Below are 27,259 nucleotides of genomic sequence, written 5' to 3' on the forward strand. Positions count from 1 at the left end.
CTATTTTTTTAAATAGGGCCTTAAATTTATCTGAGAAAGGAAACAATCATCTCACCCTTCTTCTTTGTTTACATTCTGCATAAAGTTCCGGTCATTAGCGCCTCCTCGGAAGTATCATTGGCTCTTTTTTCAATTCATCTCCTCAAAGAGGACGAGCCAGTGTTTACAGGCCGTGTTTCAACTACACCACGAAGGCACGTTTTCGACCGATTTACGGTGAATTGCTACATTATAACCTAAACCCTTAATAGAAAAATGAATTTAAAGACCCAATACTCGAAAACACGCGTAAATTCGGTAAGATACAGCAAACCGAGCGAAATAAAGGCAAGAAAGCATATGATCAAAAGTTGGTGTCAGACAGAACATCTTATAATCAGAACTTGGTGTCAGAAAGAACCTTCCCAGCGAATCATGTGGTGTCAGACAGAACATTTGTGGTCTACCCATCCGACTTGAACGCCTCGTATTTTCGGAATTAATGGAGATTTCGCCGGGATAGTTTGCAGACAAAGAGATAAAGTGTTGGGCTATGTGTTGAGGGTAATCAAGCTTGTTGCCTCAGAAACGGTTTAATATCCAAAACAATGAAAATCTCGCCGTGGATTAGCCATCTGTGTGATTATTTGGTGGTCTTTTTTATTCAGAAAACATTCTTCTATCCTCGAAACGCAGTAGGAATCTGGTTTTCATTGATTCACATTGTGTACAGACAAAATTGAAAATAATGACTGCAAAACGAAAACAATCTCGGAAAAGTGTCACGTTGTCCGATCCGGTGTCATGTTGTCTTGTAGTGTCGCGTTATCACGTTATAGAGTGTGAGTTTACGAATGATATGCTGCAGTATATTCGGTTGGTGATGCTATGATTCTTCGGAGGCGGTTATGATTCTTCGTAGCATATAACGGCCATAGGAAGAAAGAACGAATATAAAACATGGATTTCCAGATCCATGCCCACAACCACGTACAGTACACGCACGCACTCGCGCATGTATTATTAGTAAACTTGTAGGAGGCGAGATAAAAAGATATATTTGAAATGGACTGTACGCACGCTTAGTAACACACAAACGCACATACACGAATAATGACGTATACAGATGTAAGTCTTGATTCAATACAACGTATTACGAGTATGCCTAACGTGTATAATGTCCTCGTTTCTCACTTGGAGTAGTTTAAACTTATTTTAGAGAAATGTCACACCAACTAAGGTTTCTGCATTCGATTTTTTTATCAGTAATAATTATGACGACCTAGTCCTTAATATGCACATCTTTTAACATGCAACAATGAAGATAGTTTCGGTAGACAGTCTTTTCCTAAGATGCTGTGATCGAAATATGGGGAGAGGGTGGTGGGGGCGGGGTCATGCATGTTGTTCTGCTTCAATGTGAATTCTAGATTCTTGGCTATATTTCGCAGTTGCAGTAGAAAAACTCTTGTTAAAAAAACGTGCATCTTGTATTCTCATGCCCATCTTTTTCTGCGTGATGTGTATACTAAGGTTATACTTTAAAATCATCGGAATGACTTTGACGCGAATCGTCTGCGCTGGCTCATTTTTCTTATATGCATTGAATTCCTGACACAGAAAAAGTAATGCATTATATGGACAAAAATTATATAATAAATAAAATAATTACAATAAAAACTCAGCAACCACATCACGCAGGAAAAGATGGGCCTGAGAATACAAAATGCTCGTATGTATTTTAACAAGACATTTTACCGAAACAGTGACAATGGTAGCTACATGCATGCATGAGTGCGTGCGTGCACGTGATTGTAACCATGGTAGATTCTATAAGATGGAAATCAGAAAATCCATGTTTTATATTCGTTCTTTCTGAAAGAATAATTCCGACTTCCTATGACAAAACTAATCGGATCGACGCCCTGTTCGAAAACACTATTATTATGCAACAACAGCTGAAATGTTGGGTTTTAACGCCGCACCGACACAATTATAGGTCATATGGACCAGGCGACTGTCCAGTTTTGATGGTGGAGGAAAACCCGAGGTGCCGCTCCGTGCATTATTTCGTCACTGGCGGGCACCTGGGTAGAACCACCACAGCTTCCTTTACATGAAGAATGAATTCAACACCCCGATTGAGGCTCGAACCCACATCGATGAGGGGCAAGTGATTTGACCACTCCCGTCTCGGCCATGGAGGCCCACAGGCACCAGTATCGGAACTGGGACAAAAAAAAATATGGCATTGTTTTCATCCTAAATTAGAGCTAGATTTAGATCTAGAGCGGGTGTGGGTATTTCCGAACAGTTAAGCAATAATGTTGAATGTTCGGAAATACCCACTTATATTGCCATTTGAAAACAACTTGTTTATAGAGTGATTCCAGCTGATTTAGTGTGAATAATTCCAAACTATATAAGTATACAGATATTGTCAGTATAGTGTATTGAAGATATTACCTATTGGACGTGTATTTCCGAACAGAGGGGGTAATTCCGAACAACAGTGGGGCTAATTCCAAACAGTTCCAACTTCTTAAAAACAGAACGTTTGTTTGTTTACAATGATAAACACAGACATTCTTTACGGTATTACTTGCATTTTTAACAAAGAAACTTTATAAAACAAAACATATAACTGGAATTTACAGAGCATCTGTATCTAAACCTAAATTTGCAGAAGCACAGCACAACATCTGTGACAACTTTCTACATGATTAATGTCCGAAAACTGAATATGGTATTAACACCCTTATACATGATGCAGTGTGCAGTGTTAAAAATGTCTTAGAATCTGTGTTTAAATCAACAGTATTTGCATTCAAACGGAAGTTCGTCTGTATAGCCCAGTAATTCATCTGCCACACATTTAGGGTGAAATCTGCATCCACAATTGGTGCATGTAGGGTTTTTCACATGCATAGCAGTAACGTGGACCTTGTCGTGCAGGGTTGTCTTGGCATCCAAAATCTTCTTGCAACTCTTGTCAAGCTCATGCTATTGCTACACCAGTCGCCGCCTCCTCTACCACAGACGGATCATATTTCACATCTTTAAAACAAGCTAATATGAATGAAAGAAAGTTGAACTCATTTTACTAAGTAGTAGATTTATTTATTTGTTACTGTATCTTTTTTATATATATATTTATTTATCTACTTATTTATTAATTTATAGTCTAGCTCTAGTTATTTGCTTCAAATATAGTATATTATTAAGTCTTTATATATACTTATTTTGGATAAACTGTTCCTCATACATTGATTGTTTGGAATTAGCCACACATTAATTAACAAGTGTGTCTAATTCCGAACGGCTTCTTTGATCTTTCAACGTTTTCCTTAATGAGAAATGCAGTTAACTCCCTTCCCACGGGACACTTGTGATGTAAGAATTCCATCAAAACATTGTCAGCGGTAAAAACCAATACTTTTAGATCCTTACATACTACTTACATCAAAATACGAAAACAGGTAAGAACGTCATGCATGCAAGCTCTCTTATAAATTCTAGTCTATTATTTTGAAAAGGTGCGCGTCAAAACTTTGCATTCATTGCAATATGATATGGAATTCTTTGTTATCCTGTATGTGACGCCGTAGATTAGATTGGTGCCTTTCAAGAATACAAAAATGTCATTGGAAAAATGTGTTCGGAATTACCCCCCTGTTCGGGATTACCCACACCCGCTCTAGTTCAAAATGAAAAATATATAAAGAAATATGAGCCCCCTTCAAAGATACATATACATCAGTAGACATATGTATCTTTTTAAGGGGGCTCATATTTCACTACATATTTTTCATTTTGAACTCATTTAGGATGAAAACAATGCCATATTATTTTGTCCCAGGTCCGATACTGGTGCCTGTGTGGAGGCACCCAGGCCACAACCAGTAATATAGAGATCTAGCTAGATCTAGATCTATAATGAATTAATTAATATCCAAATGTGCACATTAATTCATTTTGGTAAAGGTTAATGTCAATAATCAATCAAAGATGGCATTAAATGAATTGCAGACTGCCAGTGAAGTTCAAAAATTGAGTTTACTTTAAGTTTGACGTTCTTTTCTTAGATTTTCCCGCTTAAAATACTTCCTGAGATTATGTCCCTTCTCGATCAGGTACTCCGTTAATTGACAGGTGGCGCTAACAGAGAAATTTGACAACTATCGCTTGAACCCGGCTTCTTGATGACTATTTCTATTAAACCAGTAGCCAACCTGAGTAAATTACAACATGTATAAAGTTCCCGTGAATTTTACTTCCTGAAAAACTGGAAAAGAAAGAAAATCAAAGAAACAGTGGTGGACTGTTGTGTGTATGGTAGGTTTTAACATCATAAATTTATACTTTTAATTTGTTGCCGATAGATGAAATATTTTTTGTTAATCTGTAAGTATAACCTATTTGTGTGTAGTGGACAGGGAATTCCCCTGATTCTGTAAGTTAGACCACAGGAGTCTGAAATTCTATCAATAAGACCATAGAAATCTATCTTTACAAAAAATACCCCCTATATATATATATATATATATATATATATATATATATAAAATAAACACCAGGAATGAAACGTCAAAAAACCAGGGTCCCCTGAAAATACGCACGGAACACAGGAAAACCTCAGAAAACCTCAGAAAATGTCTGATTACTCTTGTAAAGTGTATCAGATTTGAATGCTGTCGAGTGTGGTAGGTGTATTTTAGTGTTATTTCTTAACTACGCTCGCTAAATTGCGATCACCCTGTGTTCCGTGCGTATTTTCAGGGAACCCTGGGTTTTTGACGTTTCATTCCTGGTGTTTATTTTATATATATATAGGGGGTATTTTTTGTAAAGATAGACTTCTATGGTCTTATTGATAAAATTTCAGACTCCTGTGGTTAGACATGCTATAAATATAGATTTTAGATCTAAATATAAAGTTGTTGGTCCTTAACAAGGGAACAAAGAAGTCAATGATAGAGCAGTCAGTGGTCTAGAGATTAGTGGGCAAACCACAGTGCTAGTGTCTAAAGGGATACATGTGTTTGATTCCTGGTTGTAACTGATATCCATAGACTAGACTGGTGGTTAATAAATTGGTAAGTACTACATGTTTCTAGCAGTGTTAGACTGAACTGGATGTTTAGGAGGTAAATTACATCTTAGGCTTAATTGGATGGAAGTGAAATGTTCCCGCTATTCCAGTTTGGGACTTTCACCAGCTTGTAACTCCAGTCCAACTAATGTGACGTGATCCTAGGAAATATTCAGTTATTGTTCTTATGGGCAATATCTCCACTAGCGTCAAACACTCGAAAGACCAAAATAGTATAGGAAATTTCCGATGAGATTGTCATCTCTGCCGATTTGGGTTTAAATAAATGCTGATTTTGTTGCGAATATGAGATAAATTCAAATAAAACTTACATGTTAACAAAAGGGGAATTCAATTCCTCATTGATTTATGTAAAAATTATCAAATAATTTCCAAAATTACAAATTTTCTGGTGATTTAAACTTATGTACATGATTACCGTTAATGGCGTCTACACGGCAAAATGCGCAAGCAATAAAATAAATAACTTTACATGATGGTGTATTGTGACTTATCCTCCATTCTTTTGGTGCTTTGAAGTTTTGACAGTTAGATTGCCTGTCACATATATAAAACAATCTTACCATCAAATTATTTTGCCTACTTGTAACTCCTGCTAAATTATAAAAAATTAAATGAATAGTTTAACTTAGTACATTTTAAACCAACAGATCTTCTCTTCCTGTAATAATAGATACTTCAAATATTCATAACTTTATCATGACATCACCGTATATCAGGGGTCCAAACTGACCAATCAGAGAGCTGCATTTTCGAGTACCTGCCATTCTATACTCATGTATTGTAATCATGCTAGTCTTAAAATCATTTCCAGAGCTCTTAAATAGACTGGCTTCACACTATGAAATGGTATAAAATTAAAATAAACAACTTGTGTGACATTATTTTTCATAATCAATTAATATGTTTCTGTGCTAGTCAAAACTGTATATTGTCTTAGTCATAATAATGATGGACAGTGAATGCTGAATTAAATGTATTTGTGTTTAGTTTTTAACTACATAATTTCCTAAGAATTGAAAACCAGTCAAAATTTGTAAAATCATTGTTGAACTGCTACCAAAATGGCAAATATGAAAGATTCAGTGTAAGTTATATTTCATTGGTACTGCCAGTTAGTAATTAAGTTCAAACTCTGTAATACATATAAGAGAAGTTTTGACCTAAAAGAAATGTTGAAAAACCAGATTCTATTTTTTGTTGTTAACATTGAAATTGCCGTAGGCCTAAATAATTCAATAGATTGATGATCCAGAGTGCTGTCAAAACCTCACTGTCACAAAATGGTACCAGTTATTGTAATATATGAAAGAGTATAAGGGTTACACTGCCTAGCTGTAGAACTAGCTGTTACAGTGATGTAGTAGAGTGTATGAAGTTACACTGCCTAGCTGTAGAACTAGCTGTTACAGTGACGTAGTAGAGTGTATGCAGTTACACTGCCTAGCTGTAGAACTAGCTGTTACAGTGACGTAGTAGAGTGTATGCAGTTACACTGCCTAGCTGTAGAACTAGCTGTTACAGTGACGTAGTAGAGTGTATGCAGTTACACTGCCTAGCTGTAGAACTAGCTGTTACAGTGACGTAGTAGAGTGTATGCAGTTACACTGCCTAGCTGTAGAACTAGCTGTTACAGTGACGTAGTAGAGTGTATGCAGTTACACTGCCTAGCTGTAGAACTAGCTGTTACAGTGACGTAGTAGAGTGTATGCAGTTACACTGCCTAGCTGTAGAACTAGCTGTTACAATGATGTAGTAGAATGTCTGCCTTGGTTTGTGTCCCAGTCAGGACCGACAGTATATTTGTGGGGTATCCGGCTGTTCTGTTATTTTATATTTTTATTGGACCATTGTGTTTATCAGCTGAGATCTCTGTTGAATGTGAAATGAAATACATCCTAATATTGAAATTAATTTTCTTTTATATAAATATTCAAATTGTTCATTATTATTATTGAGAAATATATTGATATTTGCCTAAAGATCAAAGATTTTTAACTTCATAAAAATAATGTGTTGTCTTTATAGAGGGCATATAGTGTTACCCATAACTGTATGGACATTGCATGTATGTGTGTTTGGAAAAAATTGTGACGTATACTTGGATTTCGAAATACCTTGGCACAAATGACCGCCACAACAAAATGCTGTTCTGCAGCCAGGGCAAAGGTCAAGGTCCAGTTGATCTGTTGCAGTACTGTCTTATTTCATATGGTACATGCACTATATCTTGAACCAACTGGAACCAGAAGTTTAATAATAAGTTATTATAACACTATATACATTTAAGGCTGAACCACATATAATGTTTTAATGCCTGTTTTTTCATGAGTATGTTTGACATAAGTGGATCACCACATGAAATTAAAGAAAATTCTGATTATAATTTTGCCATGTAATCCAAGTTTGAAATATAAATTGTATGTCACATGTTTGCCACCATCTTGTTAGCGATAATCATTGAATCAAGTAAATATTTATCAGTTGGTCGGCTGTCACTGGCTAGTGGCTGTCAAAGTACAAAATATTTCCCTACTTCCTGGTATATAGTTTATAGTGAAAATAGGAGAGGACTGTACTGATCTTTTAATATTGGGACTTATTTTGTTTACCTTTTCAGTTGGATAATTTCAAACCTGAAGCACGTAAAACATATTGAGGTAAAATACATTGATATGAAATATTTGAGTTGTTTCTATAAATAAATACTTTAATATATATTCGCTAAATGAACTTTTAGTATTGATTTCTACTTCCAAAAGTTGGTTCTAATTCTAAAAGAACTTCACTATAATTTCAACGTATTAAATGATAAAGATTACAGTGTATTAAATAGCTACATATATGACTGAAAAAGGGGTGTTATTATAACTATGCAAGATGTACAGACTGATTTTCTTTTATGCATTATATATTTCAAAAGTTTGTTAATTGCAAATATATTAATAAAAAATGTATGGAAAAATCCTCTTCCTACATAATAGCTTGGGTCACAGGAGTTGAAACAAATATATTTTAAAGGTAGCATTGTATGTTTGATAAACTGGAAGTGAAGGCTTACCGAAATCATTTAATGAATTAATGGCAACCCATGAGTAAATGTTATTATTTATCTACAGAAAAAAATAAGGATGTTAAAATATTTGACATGTTGACTGATTCGAAATAATGTTATACATTAAAATTAGCTTGAAATGTTTGGATCTCTTTTATATCTTAATTAAACATAAACATTTTGTATTTTATTTCACTATTCAAAACACCATATGATAATTTATAATTGCAAGAAGTTTCTACATTGTAGAAATATTCTAATTGTGAAAATGTCATCTAAATAGACCCCAATTATGAAAACGCATGTGAGCCCAAATTTTTCAAATAAATCAAGCAGACATTGTCATCTTTTTTATTTGCCAAATTTTTAAAGTAATGTTATTCTATATTAATCCAAATCAACGTTGATCTGAACGTGCAGAACTTCCTAAACAAGGCTTTCTATTAATGTAGATAATGCAAATTACTTTCTCTGTTTTTGTTTTCCTCCCCTCATTTAACCAAATTTCCATGTTAATTATAATATCATATTTCATTAGAGAGATTAAATGAATAAATGTGGTTAGTTTTCAGTTTTACTGCCTGTCTGAAATGATGATACCTACTAATATTCAAAATGTTGTAATATAAAGAAGTTTCACTCTAGTACAGTCTGTTTTGTAATTCTGTAAGTTTTTGGTAACAGGGATAAAATCTTTTAGTTAACACACAAGTTTGGACTCCTGGTAAGTTATACTGCTGTTATTGAATGAAGTATTTACGCTCTCGTAATATTGTATGATTTAATTGCACATTGATTAAAATAAAACAAATCAGTCACATAGTTTATTAACTTTAAACCTTCATTGAAATTAAATAATTTTTGTGACCCTTCTATTAACTTATTTTAAAATTTCATTAGGTACTTCTATATTTGTACTGATGTCGTCCAAGGTAGAGTGATTAAAAATGACATTCTGTTTAACAAAGTTATACCAATCTCTGCTGGTAGACATGTTTCATTTTTAGAATTATTAATTGCTTGAATCTCTGCTGCATTACTATCTGAAACTTCACAAAGTACAGATAAGTTCCAATAACTATGAAAAATTGATGCCCATTTTTTTCCCTGACTGGTTCACAGGTGAATGTACCATGCATAAATTATGTAGAAACTAAATGATGAAGGGTAAATATGTTTTAGTATTTCTTTCTTGCTATTTGGACAGTTTTGAGACCACTAAGTACAATAAAAATCAGGTCCCTCATTTCACATGATAATTAGTCAGATTCATACACCAATTACAAGTGTTATTTACTTGTTTATACTGTATGTATACTACTTGTAATATAGACATAGATAATATGAAGACGGATAGTTTTGTGGTTTTCCGCTTTTGTGAAGGGGGAACATCCCTCTTCAAATGATTGTTGTAGTCAGCATGCTTACAAAATTAATGATAATTATTGTTCTAACTAGGATGTAAATTTTTATAATTGTTACATGTTTTATACTTTGCATTTTATAATTACATTGAAGATTCTAGTTTTCAGTATTTATTTAATAGTAATTATTACATGAAATAATTCTTCTACTATAAGCATGAAACAAGCTATGTAATAACTGCATAATTTTACAAAAACTGGGTATCTCTGGAGCATGTTTTGAGTACATAATTATGGACATTTAGCGATTAGTTGTAAAACAACAATAGGATCTAACCAGGACTGTAACTGTGTGGATACAGCTTTTAAAAGTAGTACTGAATTACTTTTTGTTTCAGAATTTATTTAAACTACTTATAAGCTTTCAGGATATACATGTATATATATATACATATATAAAGAAAAACTGATGGAGTTAAAATAATACTTAATCTGATGCACTTTTTTCAGCAGGGAAGCAAAAAATATATGACTAAATAATTTGTTTGCTTTAATTAAATAATGAATTTTAGGAGAATCTTACCTATTCTGCAAAATGTAACTAAATGTGATTTTTTTCTGCTCTTGTATTGGCACCGATTGTGAAATCGTTTGATTGCTATGTATATTTATATATAAGTGAGTATCTTATGATGCCACAGGCTCTTGTTAAACACTCCCTGCGTCACAATGTCACATTTATTAGTATGTTATAATAGTCATAATTTGTTAGTAACTTTTTGTGGCGGTCAATGATCAGTGTTTATTACTTTGGACAGTTAATGTCCAGTTTTCTTAGAATTTGAATTTAATTTGAAATTAAGTCTCTTAAAATAAAATGAACATACACAACAGTTACTGTCAAGGTATTTTTGAAAACTAATATCTGCAGTATTTCAGTTGAACTTGTTTGACTATTCCCTTAGGTAAAAATTGGGTCATTATTGAAAAATCTCTCTGCCTGTCAAATGACCTGATTGATTATATGTTAATAATCAATAATACATAACTGAAATAGGTAATAGTAACATATATACATGCCACTTATATGGACTAATTGACATTATTTATTAAGGAATGTTCAGTCTTTACTAACAATCTACACAGAGTTTGATTTTTATGAAGGTCAGAGTGTCATAAAAATGGGTCTATTCTTAAAGAGCCCTTAGTTTTAATATCTGATTTTTTTTTTACTTTTTACCTGCTGCTAAACTGCTTATGATCATCCGATAAAAGCTTTCTGGGTTTCTTACATATTTTAATGGTTTTGGTACCTTGAAAGTTAAGACTCATGGTTTTTGATATTCATGTCCAGTGTACTTTGTGTTGTTTACTATTGTTTTCATAGTAACAGTTTTTAGCTCCACTATTCGGAGAATAGGGGGGCTATTCTACTTGCGTCGGCTTTGGTGTCTGCGTCGGCATGAGCTTTCTTGGTTAAAGTTTTTCGGCAACCTTTGTTTTTCTGTCATATCTTTGTTACTATTTCTTATATCTTACTCTAAGTTCACATAAACATTGTCCAGCATACAAACAAAGTTTATGCAGGGGCTGGGCCCATTATACCCAAGGTCAAAGTCACCAAGGTGTTATAATTAGGTTATTTTTAAGGTTAAAGTTTTTTGGCAACCTTTGTTTTTCTGTCATATCTTTGTTACTATTGCTTATAACTTACTCTAAGTTCTCATAAACAATTTGTCCAGCATACAAACAAAGTATGTGCAGGGGCCATTATACCCAAGGTCAAGGTCACAAAGTTGTTATACTTGGAATTAATTTCATGTTAAATTTTTTCGAAAGCTTCGTTTATAGACTATCTATGGTACTTTAAAAGATAATGACTTGAAATTAAAAAAGTTTCTTTATAATCATCATCTGCATGTGTGGGTACAATCCCCATAACTCTTATTGTGTTTTTGACAGAATTATGCCCCTTTCATACTTAAAGTTTTTTGGGAATTTTCGCTTTCTGGATATAACTTTAGTACAATATAAGATAAAGACTTGAAACTTAAAACGTATCTTTATCATCATCATCTGCATGTATGGTAACAATCCCGATAACTCTGATTTGTATTTTTGACCAAATTATGCCCCTTTCATACTTAATTTTTTTGACAAACTTCGTTTTGGCACTATATAAGATAATGACTTGAAACTCAAAATATATCTTTACCACCATCATCTGCATGTGTGATAACAATCCCAGTGACTCTAATATGTGTTCTTGACAGAATTGTGCCACTTAATGACATTATCAGTGATTTTTTTTGGAAAAAATAAAGGTGCCTGTGCCCGCTGAATTGGGAAAATAAGCGCGATAATTCCCCAAATTGGGAAAAATAGAAATATGTTAATTTCCATACTAAGTGATATAAATGATTCTGTATATTTCCTAACTGATTGTTGTTTGAAGAGTTTATATTTTTTCAAAACCAATTTTGGATTTAAAAACGTGAAATTTTTGGGTGATAAAATAAATTAAGACACCAATAAAAGTTGTAAGAGTTGTATTTATCAATTTTCACTTCATGCTCTTGAAATTTGATAACGTCCGAAATTTGACTGTCTGAAAATCTGTACAATCGCGGCGATTTTGATCTCCAATTTTTCAAAAACTAGGACAGATATTGTCATTTTTCATTACCATAAATGATTAACTGACATAATGGAACATATTTAAACAGACTGAAGTCCATATTTCTCTTGAAAATCGGCAATGTTTTGTTTGTCACGTGTTTTCGTGACGGTAACCTTGATGCGATTTTGATCTTAAAAAGGACGTTTTTGATGTCATTTTTGCCAATTTCATGTTAGATATCGCGGATCTCACGCCCGAATATAAACTGGTACATTTTGGAAATAAAATCTTATAATTTGAGGGGGGAAAATATCTCTGTTTTAGGGGAAAAATTGACGATTTTTTTGGAAAAAATGGCCTATTTTGGCGAGGGGAAAGTGCCGATATTCGGCAGTAAAAATACGCAAAAAAAATCACTGAATGTATCTTTCTTTTAAAGTAGAGGTCTCTTATTGAGACAGATACTCATTTTACTGTAAAATCGCCGAATAGTGGAGCGTGCTGTCTTACGGACAGCTCTTGTTATAAAAGTCAGTTACATTATTAGGACAATTGAGAATGAAAATTTAAGCACAGGCAGGATAAGTAAAATCCAAATACTTTAAGAATGGAAAAGGAAAACCTGTTATAAGTCAAAGCTGCTTTAAGTAAAATAATGAAAAGTTACAGAAAGTAAAATAAAAAAAACCAAGCATCTCTAAACATGAGATATAAAATGATAGGTAACACCTAAAAAGGACAGTTGAAGAAATGTTATTGATTGTTAAAGTTACTTTCTGACCATGCATGGATAGCCCTGACCTTATACATGTGTATAAACTGTACTGATAGTACAATATCACAACTGTCCTCTCGTCATCCCTCATATAAATAGTATTGGATATAAGAAAACTGCGAGTTTTCTTCACACAGAGAGGGACAAAGAGAGAAACAGGAATCGTTTATTCAATACTGGGCATCCATTTTATTTATCTATTTTTATTTTTTTTTTTGACAGCTCACTTTAGATTCTACCAAAATTCGCATATACTCAGTGCAACAACATTTTTAGATTATTTAACAGGTTCAAGTAATTCCTCGCGATGAATGAAGAAAATACTTTTTTACATATACACCCTGTTTTATCGTTTTAAATATCAAGTTTTCAATTCCATTTTGCCCGACGTTTACCAGCATCCAGGAAACGAACGAATGATTCACATCTCATTGCTTGCTGTATCTGGGGTTCCGAGTGGGCACTTGTAATAGGTTTGACCTTTTAAACTGTACTGTACAGACCAGTCTTCAGAAAAAAGTTCATTGTTTTAGAAGTATATTGTGTTACATGTTTAACATAAAGCATTGCATTGACTGAGAAAGTTGATATCTTGTAATTATAATGAGATGTAAAATATTTATTGTAAGATGTAAGAGCAATAATATATATATTGCAATTTTTATGAACAGTGGCTAAACAACTTTGATACAAAAATTGTTCTTATATTCATATCATTCCTTATGTTTGTCAGAAATATACCACAATACACTATTTTGTTAGGTCAAACAGAACAGAATCAAATTTTGAGAATATCAATAGTGAAAATCTAACATGTATTAGGGTACTCTGTGAATGTCAGTAGACTCTGTGAATGTCAGTAGACCAGCATTTGAGAAAATCAGGTTGAAGCACATTTCTGACCACATAACTTTTAAAGACTAGCTGAACATTATTTACTGTATTGTTACACAAAAGAAATAATGAATTTACTTCCTCTTTCAGGGAGAATAAGGAATTGAGGAAAAAAAAACAGAACTGGGGCAGTTTTAGGATGTGACACAACAGCAACAGGATTTGTTATATGTTATAGATAAATTTTAAGCTTGAAATGGGTAATTGTTGTGACAGTGGTAATAAACCTGACCGTACAGAGTTTGATAATATTGAGAAAGGAAAAGTAGATGATGGGAAGAATAAACGGAAAAACAGTTATACTAAAGATCCAACTAATTTACCGACATCTGGTACAGTAAATGACCGACCTGGTGAACAAGATGCTTCCGGTTCTGGTTCTGGAGGTAAGTTGTTACAAAGTTATGCTGTAAAGTTTTTGATTGGCTTAAAAAGTACAGTGGAATATGATAAGAAAAAATATAATGGGACATAGAATGTTTGGAAGAAGCAAGTTTAAACTTAGTGAATTTATTTCCTATTCTTGTCAGTGCAAGAGAAAAGAGAGAATGCCAGATACTGCATATTTTTTAAACACAATCTATGACAAAAATGTCTCTTCAGTCATCTGGAAAGTTTGCCATTTGAGTAGTTATGACATTTTGTTTTTGCCCTGTCCGTCGGTCCGTCCATCCTTCCATACATCACACTTCATTTCCGATCAATAACTGGAGAACCATTTGACCTAGAACCTTCAAACTCCATAGAGTGGCAGGGCTTATGGAGTAGGCGGCCCCTATTGTTTTTGGGGGTCACTTCATTTAAGGTCAAGGTCACAGGGGCCTGAACATGGAAAACCATTTCCGATCAGTAACTTGAGAATCACTTGACCCCGAATTTTGAAACTTTATAGGATGATTGGACATGCAGAGTAGATGACCCCTATTGATTTTGGGGTCACTATTAAAGGTCAAGGTCACAGCGGAAAGAACATGGAAATTCATTTCCATACAATAACTTGAGAACCATTTCACCTAGAACCTTCAAACTTCATAGGATGATAGAACTTACAGAGTAGATGACCCCAATTGTTTTTGGGGTCACTCCATCGAAGATCAAGGTCACAGAGGGCTGAACGTAGAAAACTCTTTCCAATCAAACTTCAGAACCACTTGACCGAGAAAGTGAAACTTATTAGGATGATTGGACATGCAGAGTAGATGATCACTACTGATTTTGGGGTCACTCGATCAAAGGTCACAGGGGCCTGAACATGGAAAACTGTTTCCAATTCATAACTTGAAAACCACTAGGCCCAAAATGTTGAAACTTAGTGGGATAATTGGACATGCCAAGTAGATGATCCCTATTGCAGCCAACCATCAGTGTCTCTTTGACTTTCGCTCCTGTCCCCTATTGAATTCTAGCCTATACGACTATGCACTGGGGGAGACATGCGCTTTTCTACAAAAGCATCTTCTAGTTTCTATTACTTCTGTGTACACATAATGTTCTGAAATACTTTGAGGTTTTGAAAGTTAAGCTGCATTTTATTAGTCCATGATTGGTGTTTTACAAGAAGAGACTTATGGGTGCATACATAAGTCACACATATTTAGCTCCTGTGATAACTTTTAAAGTAAAGTATATTTTTAAGTGAAACTTGGATGAGAATATTGAAAATATGCATATGTTATGGCAAAAAATTGATAGTTCAAAAGTATGACAAAAAAGTGGCAAAGTGAGATTCTGCGATATTATACCTATAAATGTGCAAGAATTTTTCTGCTGACATGCAAGAGATGGGTAGATAGCAATATTGATAATATGCACTTACATTTATTTTATTAATCCCCTGCCACGAGTGGTGGGGGGTTATAGGAATGGTCTCCGTCTGATCAGAAAATATAACCAGAACGTGGATTCTGCAAAATTCAAAAAGTACAATATTTTTGTTTAGAAATTTGTTAAGTAGGTAGAAGAGAATGTGGCAAACATGTTTATGATTTTATTATTCCCCTACAAGTGGAACACTAGAGGGGACTGTAGGAATGCTGTCTGTCCGCCAGTCTGTCTGTATGTCCATCTGCAATTACTCAAAAAGTGTTCAAGCTAGGTTCATAAAAATTGGTATATATAGAGAGGCCAATATGTAGATAATGCACACTCATGACTTATGCTTGTAGGTCAAAGGTCACAGTCACTACTGAAGGTCAAGTAAGAATTGTCTCTGCTCCATAACTTTTATATGCATTGATGGATTATTTTAGTGGTACACACAAAAGTTCCACATGATGAGACAATGTCATGATCTATGCTTGTCAGTCAAAGGTCAAGATCACTATTGAAGGTCAAGTAAAAATATGTTTCAGCTCCATAACTTTTATGTGCATCGATGGGTTATCTTAATACTGCGCACAACAGAACTGTTTCCTATCATGAGACAATGTGTCATATACATGATATATGCTTGTAGGTCAAGGTGACTATTGAAATTTAGTGAGTTTTTGTTTCTTAGCTTCAAAATGCCTAAAAGCAGTTTTATTCATAACACTGTCACCAGCAACCACAAGGGACACACACAAAGTTTTATACTGGTAGGGGATTTCTGTATTACCACTGCGATACTCAGTCACTTGTTTACTCTGTTTGGTCATTGATTCATCTGTTTTTCCGTCAGTCTTAAATGGTGGATTCTGTCAAAACTTAAGAAGTACAAGAGAGTTTTAGGTAAAACCTTGGACATGATTAGAAAGCAATATGTTAAATACTAAACAAAGTTTGGGGGGGTATATAGGAGTGAGCTTGGCGGTCGGTCCGTTGGTTTTGCATGGATGATAACTCATGAAAGGCTTAAAGTGTAACATCAGAAAATACAAGTCAAGTTCGAATTTGGGGTCAGTAGGTCAGAGGTCAAGGTCACAGTGACCCCGAAAAGTTAAACGGTTTCCGAATGATAACTTGAGAACGCTTGGGCCTAGGATCATAAATTTTGGTACACAGGTGTAACATTATGAAATGCAGGTCAAATTCGACTTTGAGGTCTGTAGGTCAAAGATCAAGGACACAAGGACTCGGAACAGTTAAATGGTTTCTGGTGATAACTTGAGAATGCTTGGGCCTAGGATCATAAATTTTGGTACACATCATGAAATGCAGAACAAATTCAACTTTGAGGTCTGTAGGTCAAAGGTCAAGGTCACAGTGACTTCGGACAATAACTTGAGAATGCTTGGGACTAGGATCAGGAAACTTAATCTGGAGGTTGGTCATGTCAAGCAGATTACCCATATTGATTTTGAGTTCCAAAGGTCACAGGTCATTTAAACCTTTTACGGAAAATAACTTGAGAACGCTTGGGCGGAGGATCATGAAACTTCATAGGGAGGTTGATCATGACTAGATGACCTCTATTGATTTTGTTGTCAGTAGGTCAAAGGTCAAGCAAGTTCGGCTTTGACATTGGCTTAGTTCTGTGACAAGACCATATTGTGGGGGTATAATTTGTCACTCCTGTGACAACTCTACACAATATGTATTCATGAAACTTGATTTTTAGATGGTAGGTTATTTTGAGAATATGCAATGTTCTTCAGTTAAATTTCAATATAAAATTGTGGTTCCTATAGCAGCAAGTATGATTATACCCCATCAGGCAGAGGTTGTTCATTGTCAGGCAAAAGTTTAGTTATAAATGTATAATAGGGCTGTTCCATGAGAAAACCTGTATAAGTGGCATGATATAATTATTAGTCCCCTACTGGTTGAAAACCAGTTTCGGGGACTATAGGAATGCACTTTTCCGTCATACCGTCCGTCCGTCCGCAATTTCGTGTCCGGTCCATAACTCTGTCATCCATGAAGGGATTTTAATATTACTTCGCACAAATGTTCCCCATGATGGGACGACGTGTCAAGCGCAAAACCCGGACCCCTAGCTCAAAGGTCAAGGTCACAATTGGAGGTCAAAGGTCAACAGGGCTTTTTTCCTGTCCGGTCCACAACTCTCCCATCCTTGAAGGGATTTTAGTATTACTTAGCACAAATGTTCCCCATGATGAGATGATGTGTCATGCGCAAATCCCGGACCCCTAGCTCAAAGGTCAAGGTCACAATTGGAGGTCAACAGGGCTTTTTTCCTGTCCGGTCCATAACTCTCCCATCCATGAAGAGATTTTAATATTACTTGGCACAAATGTTCCCCATGAGGAGACGACGTGTCATGCGCAAAACCTGGACCCCTAGCTTAAAGGTCAAGGTCACAATTGGAGGTCAAAGGTCAACAAGGCTTTTTTCCTGTCTGGTCCATACCTCTCCCATCTATGAAGAGATTTTAATATTACTTGGCACAAATGTACCTCATAATAAGACGATGTGTCATGCACAACTTTCAAACCCCTAGCTCAAAGGTCAAGGTCACACTTAGCAGTCAAATGTTAACATAGCACGAACAGGGTCTGTTTCGTGTCCGGTCCATAACTCAGACATTCATTAAGGAATTTTAATATCACTTAGCACAAGTGTTCCCCATGATGAGACGACGTGTCATGCACAATCCCAGACCCCTAGCTCAAAGGTCAAGGTCACAATTGGGGGTCAAAGGTCAACAGAGTTTTTTTCCTGTCCCATCCATAACTCAGCCATCCATGAAGGGATTTTAATATTACTTGGCACAAATGTTCCCCATGATGAGACAACATGTCATGCACAAGCCCAGACCCTTAGCTCAAAGGTCAAGGTCACAATTGGAGGTCAAAGGTCAATAAGGTTTTTTCCCTGTCCGATCCAGAACTCTGTCATCCATCAAGGGATTACAATATTACTTGGCATAAATGTTTCCCATGATGAGACGACGTGTCATGCGCAACACCCAGTACCCTAGCTTAAAGGTCAAGGTCACACTTTGAGATCAAAGGTCAAGAGAATTTTTTTCCTGTCCGGTCTATAACTTTGTCATGCAAAGCAGGATTTAGATATCAGTTGGCACAAATATTCCCCTGGATGAGACAACATGTCATGCGCAAGAACCAGGTCCCTAGGTCTAAGGTCAAGGTCATATTTAGAGGTCAAAGGTCAAAGTCAAGAATGACTTTGTACGGAACATTTCTTCTTCATGCAAGGAGGGATTTTGATGCAACTTGGACCAAATGTTCACCACCATGAGGCACCCTTGTTTTTAGAATTACGTCCCTTTGTTGTTATTATAAATAGATTTTATTGTAACTTTTTTATTACTGGCGGTAGAGAAAAATGGAGACAACTTTTCTGTGGTACAGCATGCATGTTACATCCAATTTTTAGGTGTATTTTGACCTATCTCTACCTGGTAGAGTTTCTTGTGGACTTATATTATATAGACTTTTTTTTTTTTTTTTAAAGATTAATTTCCCTTTGTTGTTACTATAAATAACTTACATGATAACATTTTTATAATCAGCCAAAAAAATTCAATATGAAAACAACTGTAGGTTTTTATATATATATAAATTTTAATCCAAGTGTTTTGTTATAACATATTGTATATATAGTACAATATTGTTTATACATCATTGACAGATATCAGTTCATTATGTTATACTGCAGTAGAGAAAATTAGGTGCCTTCCAGTAGGGGACTTTGTATTGCATGGCAATATTTCATTCACTTGTTTTACTTGTTACATAATAAAGTGTAAAATACTTGAAAATCATATTTTTTTATGTTCATACAGAAACTTAAGAAACTATTGTAATGCAATTTAGTTATCTAAAGTAAATCAAATTCTACAATATTTTACAAATAAATATTATTTGTCTTGTCATGGGAATCAAAATTCCAAAGCACCTATGCAGCATTAGAACATAGAGGTGTATAGATAAAAGGCCCATTAATAAACCCAAAATACAAGGTTAAGTTATTTTTCAGTAAATACATTTCAGACTATTTCTAGATATTCAAACAAATCAGTTAGTTTTAGTGCATAATTTGGTGCATAAATGACATGAAAAATATGTGCCATGCACGGCAATGTCGTACTGCTTTCATGATGTACATAATGTCCCGTCTGTAAATGCCTTCAAAACCATTGAAAGTCTTGAAAAAGTGAATATAATTCAGCTTTAAAAGGTAAAAGAATGTTCTTTGTGAATACTAGTTGTATTGTGTTATCTAAATTTTTAGTTTTTGTCACTATTAAAAACAGGTTTGTCTTGGAATATCACCGTTTATATTATTCTCTCCAAACTGATGGATGCTAATATGATTAATAAATACACTAACTATGAACTTTCTCACTACTTTCTGTTTGCAAAACTTGAAAGAAATGTATACGTATCAATGAAAATTGGCAAATAAAAACATCAGTTTTGTATTTTGTAAACCAGTCTTTAATTTAAAATACAGGGTAAAGAATTTACATTTATCAGTAAGATTAGAATGATATCTTTTTCAACTTGGACCAACTCCAACTTCCTTGTTGAAATATTAGCAGGTCGTTCATGCAGGGGCTTGGAGTTGTTTATGCAGATGACTGCAGTTGTCTTGTTGAAATATCGGCAGGTCATGTTGCTGCAGGAACCAGTAGTTGTTCTGTTGACATTATATGTTACTATAGGGGCTCCCAGTTATCTTGTTGAATGCTGGGCAGGTTATATTTCTACTTGAAATTCAACATATTTCTAACTATTCGATTATGTGAGTCTCTGTTTGGACAGTAGCATCGTCTGTTTTTTTTTTACATAAAATTAAAAGCCGTAACGAAATAATATCAGCTGGTGTTTCTGTAAAGGCTTGCAGTTGTATTGTTGAAATATTGACAAATGGTATTTCTGCAGAATTTGCAGTTATCATGTTGATATAATTGGAGGTTACATTTCTTTAGGCACTTTAATTCAGTTGTATGGTTGAAATATGGAGTTTTTCAAGTTGTTAAAGCAGTGGCAGGTCATATTTCTGTAGGGGCTTCTAGTTGCTTGTTTAAATATGGGCATGTCTTATTTTTGCAGAGGGTTGCAGTTGCCTTTTTGATATATCAGCAAGTCATGTTCCTGTTGGAGCTTACAGTTGTCTTGTTGAAATATTGGCAAGTCATATTCCTGTTGGAGCTTACAGTTGTCTTGTTGAAATATTGGCAGGTCATACTCCTGTTGGAGCTTACAGTTGTCTTGTTGAAATATTGGCAGGTCGTATTCCTGTTGGAGCTTACAGTTGTCTTGTTGAAATATTGGGAGGTCATATTCCTGTTGGAGCTTACAGTTGTCTTGTTGAAATATTGGCAGGTCATATTCCTGTTGGAGCTTACAGTTGTCTTGTTGAAATATTGGCAGGTCATATTCCTGTTGGAGCTTACAGTTGTCTTGTTGAAATATTGGCAGGTCATATTCCTGTTGGAACTTACAGTTGTCTTGTTGAAATATTGGCAGGTTGTATTCCTGTTGGAGCTTACAGTTGTCTTGTTGATATATCAGCAAGTCATGTTCCTTTTGGAGCTTACAGTTGTCTTGTTGAAATATTGGCAGGTCATATTCCTGTTGGAGCTTACAGTTGTCTTGTTGAAATATTGGCAGGTCATATTCCTGTTGGAGCTTACATTTTCACATACATTAGATCCAGTATTACCATTGTACTTGACACCCATGAGACATAAATATCTCTCTAAAGGAAGATATTATGCAGCTTGATTATTCAAAGAATAAACTCTCCTTGGCATCACTGTTGCCATACACTCTCCTTGGCATCACTGTTGCCATACACTCTCCTTGGCATCACTGTTGCCATACACTCTCCTTGGCATCACTGTTGCCATACACTCTCCTCGGCATCACTGTTGCCATTGCTTTCAGGTTAAAATTTTATATGGTAGGTGTTTCAGTTTCATTGTATTTTCTTAATCACTGGCCCATCTTATCATGAAACCTCACTAAAATATTTGTCTTAGTCTTAGTCAGTTGGAAAATGTCTTGTAGTTACATATCACATGCGACAAAGGTCAAGGTCATTGGGGTCGATTAAAGTTGTTTAGAAAACTTCCCAAATTTTTACACACACTTTTGTCTTACTCCTATTTACTTTTAAAATTTCAACTTTTTACTGTTTCATAGGTCTATGAAACAATACAATACAGAAAATCACTGTTTGTTTCCAGTAGTTGATCAGAGGTCCCTGTAATCAGAGGTCCCTGTGTGATTTTAATATTGCACAACGTGTGTGTCATCTGTATAAACCCTCTGATAATTGTTATCAGTTTGAAGGTGTGTGGTTTTTGACATGCTAATATTTGGGCTGTGCAGATTGATAATCTAACACTTGAAAGTAATAGGTACTTGATGAACAAAAAATGTTCACTTAGACACACAATCATTCTGTAATATTCTTTTCCCATTTTCCAAAATTTACAACCTTGGTGCTAGACTGTGGCTTCTGTCCCTATGTTTGTTCTGCCATATTTCTCATGTACAATTTTCTTCATTAACATTGGAAGTAACTCCAGCAGGTTCTTTCTATATTCACATTTTTAGCTCGACTATTCGAAGAATAGTCTAGCTATTCTACTCACCCTGGCGTCGGCGTCGGCGTCGGCGTCGGCGTCACACCTTGGTTAAGTTTTTGCATGCAAGTACATACAGCTATCATTTAAAGGCATATAGCTTTGAAACTTATTTATTCTTTTTCTAGGTCAATTACCAACCTCACTGGGTCAAGTTCCATAACTCTAACATGTATTTTGAGCAAATTATGCCCCCTTTTGGACTTAGAAAATTCTGGTTAAAGTTTTACATGCAAGTTACTATCTCCAAAACTAATGCAGATATTGAATTGAAACTTCACATGTGTCTTTGGGGTTATAAAACTAGTTGATAGCACCAAGTCCCATAACTCTGACCTTCATTTTGGCCAAATTATGCCCCCTTTTGTACTTAGAAAGTTTTGGTTAAAGTTTTGCGTGCAAGTACATACAGCTATTACTAAAAGGCATATAGATTTGAAACTTATTTTTTCTTTTTCTAGATCAATTACCTACCTCACTGGGTCAAGTCCCATAACTCTGACATGTATTTTGGCCAAATTATGCCCCCTTTTGGACTTAGAAAATTCTGGTTAAAGTTTTGCGTGCAAGTACATACAGCTATTACTAAAAGGCATATTGATTTGAAACTTATTTTTTCTTTTTCTAGATCAATTACCTACCTCACTGGGCCAAGTCCCATAACTCTGACATGTATTTTGAGCAAATTATGCCCCCTTTTGGACTTAGAAAATCCTGGTTAAAGTTTTACATGCAAGTTACTATCTCCAAAACTAATGCAGATATTAAATTGAAACTTCACATGTGTCTTCGGGGTTATAAAACTAGTTGATAGAATCAAGTCCCATAACTCTGACATGTATTTTGGGCAAATTATGCCCCCTTTTGGACTTAGAAAATCCTGGTTAAAGTTTTGCGTACAAGTACATACAGCTATTACCAAAAGGCATATAGCTTTGAAACTTATTTATTCTTTTTCTAGGTCAGTTACCAACCTCACTGGGTCAAGTTCCATAACTCTTAACATGTATTTTGAGCAAATTATGCCCCCTTTTGGACTTAGAAAATTCTGGTTAAAGTTTTACATGCAAGTTACTATCTCCAAAACTAATGCAGATATGGAATTGAAACTTCACATGTTTCTTCGGGGTTATTAAACTAGTTGATAGCATCAAGTCCCATAACTGATATGCATTTTGGTCAAATTATGTCCCGTTTCGAACTTAAAACTCTTTTGATATTTAACATTTTGGGTAATAATTTCCTGCTTCTGTGACAATATTTCGAATAGTCGAGCTTGGCTGTCTTACGGACAGCTCTTGTTATTGCCCCTGGTGCTGATCATATGGTTCAACCATCAGATGATAATGTGTTATTTTAGAGGCTTAATTTACTTATAAAATGTTTGTGTCAGGCAGTCAGGCTACCTTAGTGCTTAAGGAGGTAGAAACTACTGTTGCCAGGTTTCAGTGGTAAGGGAAGATAATCACTTCAATGTGTTTTGGAATGTTTCTTTCACTTACTGACCTCAGACTTCTTAGAAATTTCCAGCTTTCTTACAGATTTCCAGCTGTTCAGCAGGTTTCCCTAAAATTACAAATAAGAAATATTTTGTTAAAAAAAATGCCTTAGGATTTTTCAAGCCTTATAGTGGACCTTGCCTTTCCCATCTTTGTTTGAATTAGTATTCGTTCTTTGGTACGAATATACATGTATAAAACATACTTGCTGAGTTTTTAAGCATATAAGGTAAGTGAATACCCTTTCACTATGTCTCAGATATTTTTAGCTCACCTGTCACATAGTGACAGGGTGAGCTTTTGTGATCGCCCTTCGTCCATCGTCTGTCCGTCGTCCATTCACAATTTCTTAGATGAACACGATAGAGACCACATTTTGTAACTGATTTTAAAAAAACTTACACACAACTTGTATTGGCATAATATCTCGGTTCCTTTTGAAAACTGGCCAGATCCATCATGGGTTCTAGAGTTATGGCCCCTTAAAGGACCAAAATATGCTATTTTTGGCTTGTGAACACGATAGAAACCACATTTTGCAATTGATTTAAAACTTGCACATAATTTGTATTGGCATAATATCTCAGTTCCTTTTAAAAACTGGCCAGATCCAATCATGGGTTTCAGAGTTATTGCCCCTTGAAGGGCCAAAATTTGTTACTTTTCATTTGTGAACACATTTTGCAGTTGCATAATATCTTGGTTCTTTTGGAAAAACTGGCCAGATCCCATCATGGATTTCAGAGTTATTGCCCATTAAAGGGCCAGAATTTGCTATTTTTGGCTTGTAAACACAATTAAGACCACATTTTGAAATTGATTTTAATCAAACTTGCACACAACTTGTATTGGCATAATATCTCAGTTCTTTTCGAAAACTGACCAGATTCCATCATTGGTTCTAGACTTATGGCCCGTTAAAAGGACAAAATTGCTATTTTTGCTTTTGCAGTGAGATATAGAGACAACTTTTTCTCAAATATTACTTAAAATAATCGGAAAAAGTTGTTTCCCTTTGAAAATGAATGCCATTTGTACATAAAATAATCGGGAACAGTTGTCTCCCTTTGAAAATGAATGCCATATGTAAAGAAATAATGATAAACAATTGCTGAAAACTGTGTTCCACCTTGTTATGCGAAATTTCACCAATCGCACGCTATTGCAAATGCATCAAAACGAACATGTGTAACTGTTCTTTGAAAATGGTGAGTTTTTAAAGGCGTTTAACTGTCCGGAAGTGGAGCCCCTTTAGGCAGCCCTTTTCCGGAATTCAATGTTTATATCAGTATACTGACACTTGTTTCGTAAAGTAATATATATGTTTTACATGCTGTTCAATTTTCATGTCAAACAACTCTTTCTTTCTATGATTTGGTGTTGTTTGATTTTTGTTTCCCAAGGCCTCCATCGAAACCTTAACACCCTAGGGGCCACATTTATGACCCTATCTTCATGAAACTTAGTCAGAATGTTCATCTTGATGATTGCTAGGCCAAGTTCAAAACTGGGTCATGTGGGGTCAAAAACTAGGTCTCCACTTAAATCAAAGGACAGCTTGTTAACACTGTAGATGCCACATTTATGACCCTGTCTTCATGAAACTTGGTCAGAATATTTATCTTGATGATTCCAAGGCCAAGTTTTGCAGGTGAGCGATATAGGGTCATCATGACCCTCTTGTTAGTTTTCATTAGCAAGATTATAATGTCAAACTTCAGAATTTTTGTCTAAGATATCTTGAAGTGTTGGTTGTTAAATTTTATATTATCTGTAAAAATGAAGATGAGGATAAAGTGGTACTTTGTGTGTTGAAGTATTTCATTTTTGTCTATTGTATAAACAAATAAATTTCACTGTAAACAAGTGAACTAATGTCAAATGATGTCATCATAAAGTTGTATGAAGTAAGTCAGTATTTCCTATTGGTTCGGCTGTTTGAAGAATGAACCTCAGATGTTGTCTTTCTGTTGACAAGGTTCCTATATTTCTGTTTGTTAACCATTTAACCAGCGGGTGACAGAGCTGAGTTAAGCATTGCCATCTACCAGTATTTCCTTGCCGATGATTGTCTGCAATTCTGGTTTTATATTAACAGGATCACAGCGTCATATACGTGCCTTGTATGATTATGATGCAAGAACAGAAGATGATCTGAGTTTTAAAAAGGGTGATATTCTCATCCTGTTGGACCAGGGAGATGAAGAGTAAGTAGTTGAAGTATATGATAATACATTGTATATCTTTATTATGTCTCCCCCAGGAGACATATTGTTTTTGCCCTGTCCGTCCGTCCGTCTGTCCGTCCGTCCGTCCGTCCGTACGTACGTCACACTTCATTTCCGAGCAATAACTGGAGAACCATTTGACCTAGAACCTTCAAACTTCATAGGGTTGTAGGGCTGCTGTAGTAGACGACCCCTATTGATTTTGGGGTCACTCCGTCAAAGGTCAAGGTCACAGGGGCCTGAACATTGAAAACCATTTCCGATCAATAACTAGAGAACCACTTGACCCAGAATGTTGAAACTTCATAGGATGATTGGCCATGAAGAGTAGATGACCGCTATTGATTTTGGGGTCACTCCGTCAAAGGTCAAGGTCACAGGGGCCTGAACATTGAAAACCATTTCCGATCAATAACTAGAGAACCACTTGACCCAGAATGTTGAAACTTCATAGGATGATTGATAATGAAGAGTAGATGACCCCTATTGATTTTGGGGTCACTCCGTCAAAGGTCAAGGTCACAGGGGCCTGAACATTGAAAACCATTTCCGATCAATAACTAGAGAACCACTTGACCCAGAACGTTGAAACTTCATAGGATGATTGATAATGAAGAGTAGATGACCCCTATTGATTTTGGGGTCACTCCATCAAAGGTCAAGGTCACAGGGGCCTGAACATGGAAAATCATTTCCGATCAATAACTAGAGAACCACTTAACCCAGAATGTTGAAACTTCATAGGATGATTGTACATGCAAAGTAGATGACCCCTATTGATTTTGGGGTCACTCCATTAAAGGTCAAGGTCACAGGGGCCTGAACATTGAAAACCATTTCCGGTCAGTAACTTGAGAACCACTTGACCCAGAATGTTGAAACTTAATAGGATGATTGCTCATGCAGAGTAGATGACCCCTAACAATTTTTGGGTCACTCTGTGAAAGGTCAAGGTCACAGGGGCCTGAACATTGAAAACCATTTCCGGTCAGTAACTTGAGAACCACTTGACCCAGAATGATGAAACTTCATAGGATGATTGGTCATGCAGAGTAGATGACCCCTAACGATTTTAGGGTGACTCTGTTAAAGGTCAAGGCCACAGGGGCCTGAACATGGAAAACCATTTCCAATCAATAACTTGAGAACCTCTTGACCCAGAATGTTGAAACTTCATAGGATGATTGTTCATGCAGAGTAAATGACCCCTAATGTTTTTCGGGTCACTC

At 35.3% G+C, this 27,259-nt stretch overlaps 1 protein-coding gene across 7 annotated transcripts in view; it reads left to right on the top strand.

The window, feature by feature from the left end:
- Positions 1-4,169: 4,169 nt before the first annotated feature.
- Positions 4,170-27,259, top strand: part of LOC123524487 (tyrosine-protein kinase SRK2-like) — a 68,674-nt gene continuing 45,584 nt past the window's right edge. For 5 of the 7 annotated variants that reach the window (XR_008370274.1, XM_045302730.2, XM_045302729.2 and 2 more), the window contains exons 1-3: positions 4,170-4,314; positions 13,891-14,186; positions 25,901-26,009. Coding sequence is in view for 6 of the 7 variants with exons in the window: in XM_045302730.2 (XP_045158665.1) it covers positions 13,997-14,186; positions 25,901-26,009 (299 nt within the window). In the remaining variant the exon portion in view is untranslated. Of the gene's footprint in view, positions 4,315-7,582; positions 7,753-9,744; positions 9,883-13,890; positions 14,187-25,900; positions 26,010-27,259 lie in introns of those variants that run through there. The other 2 variants (XM_045302726.2, XM_045302727.2) reach the window with 2 other exon arrangements.

Source organism: Mercenaria mercenaria, chromosome 3, assembly GCF_021730395.1.
Source record: "Mercenaria mercenaria strain notata chromosome 3, MADL_Memer_1, whole genome shotgun sequence".
Lineage (NCBI taxonomy): Eukaryota > Metazoa > Mollusca > Bivalvia > Venerida > Veneridae > Mercenaria > Mercenaria mercenaria.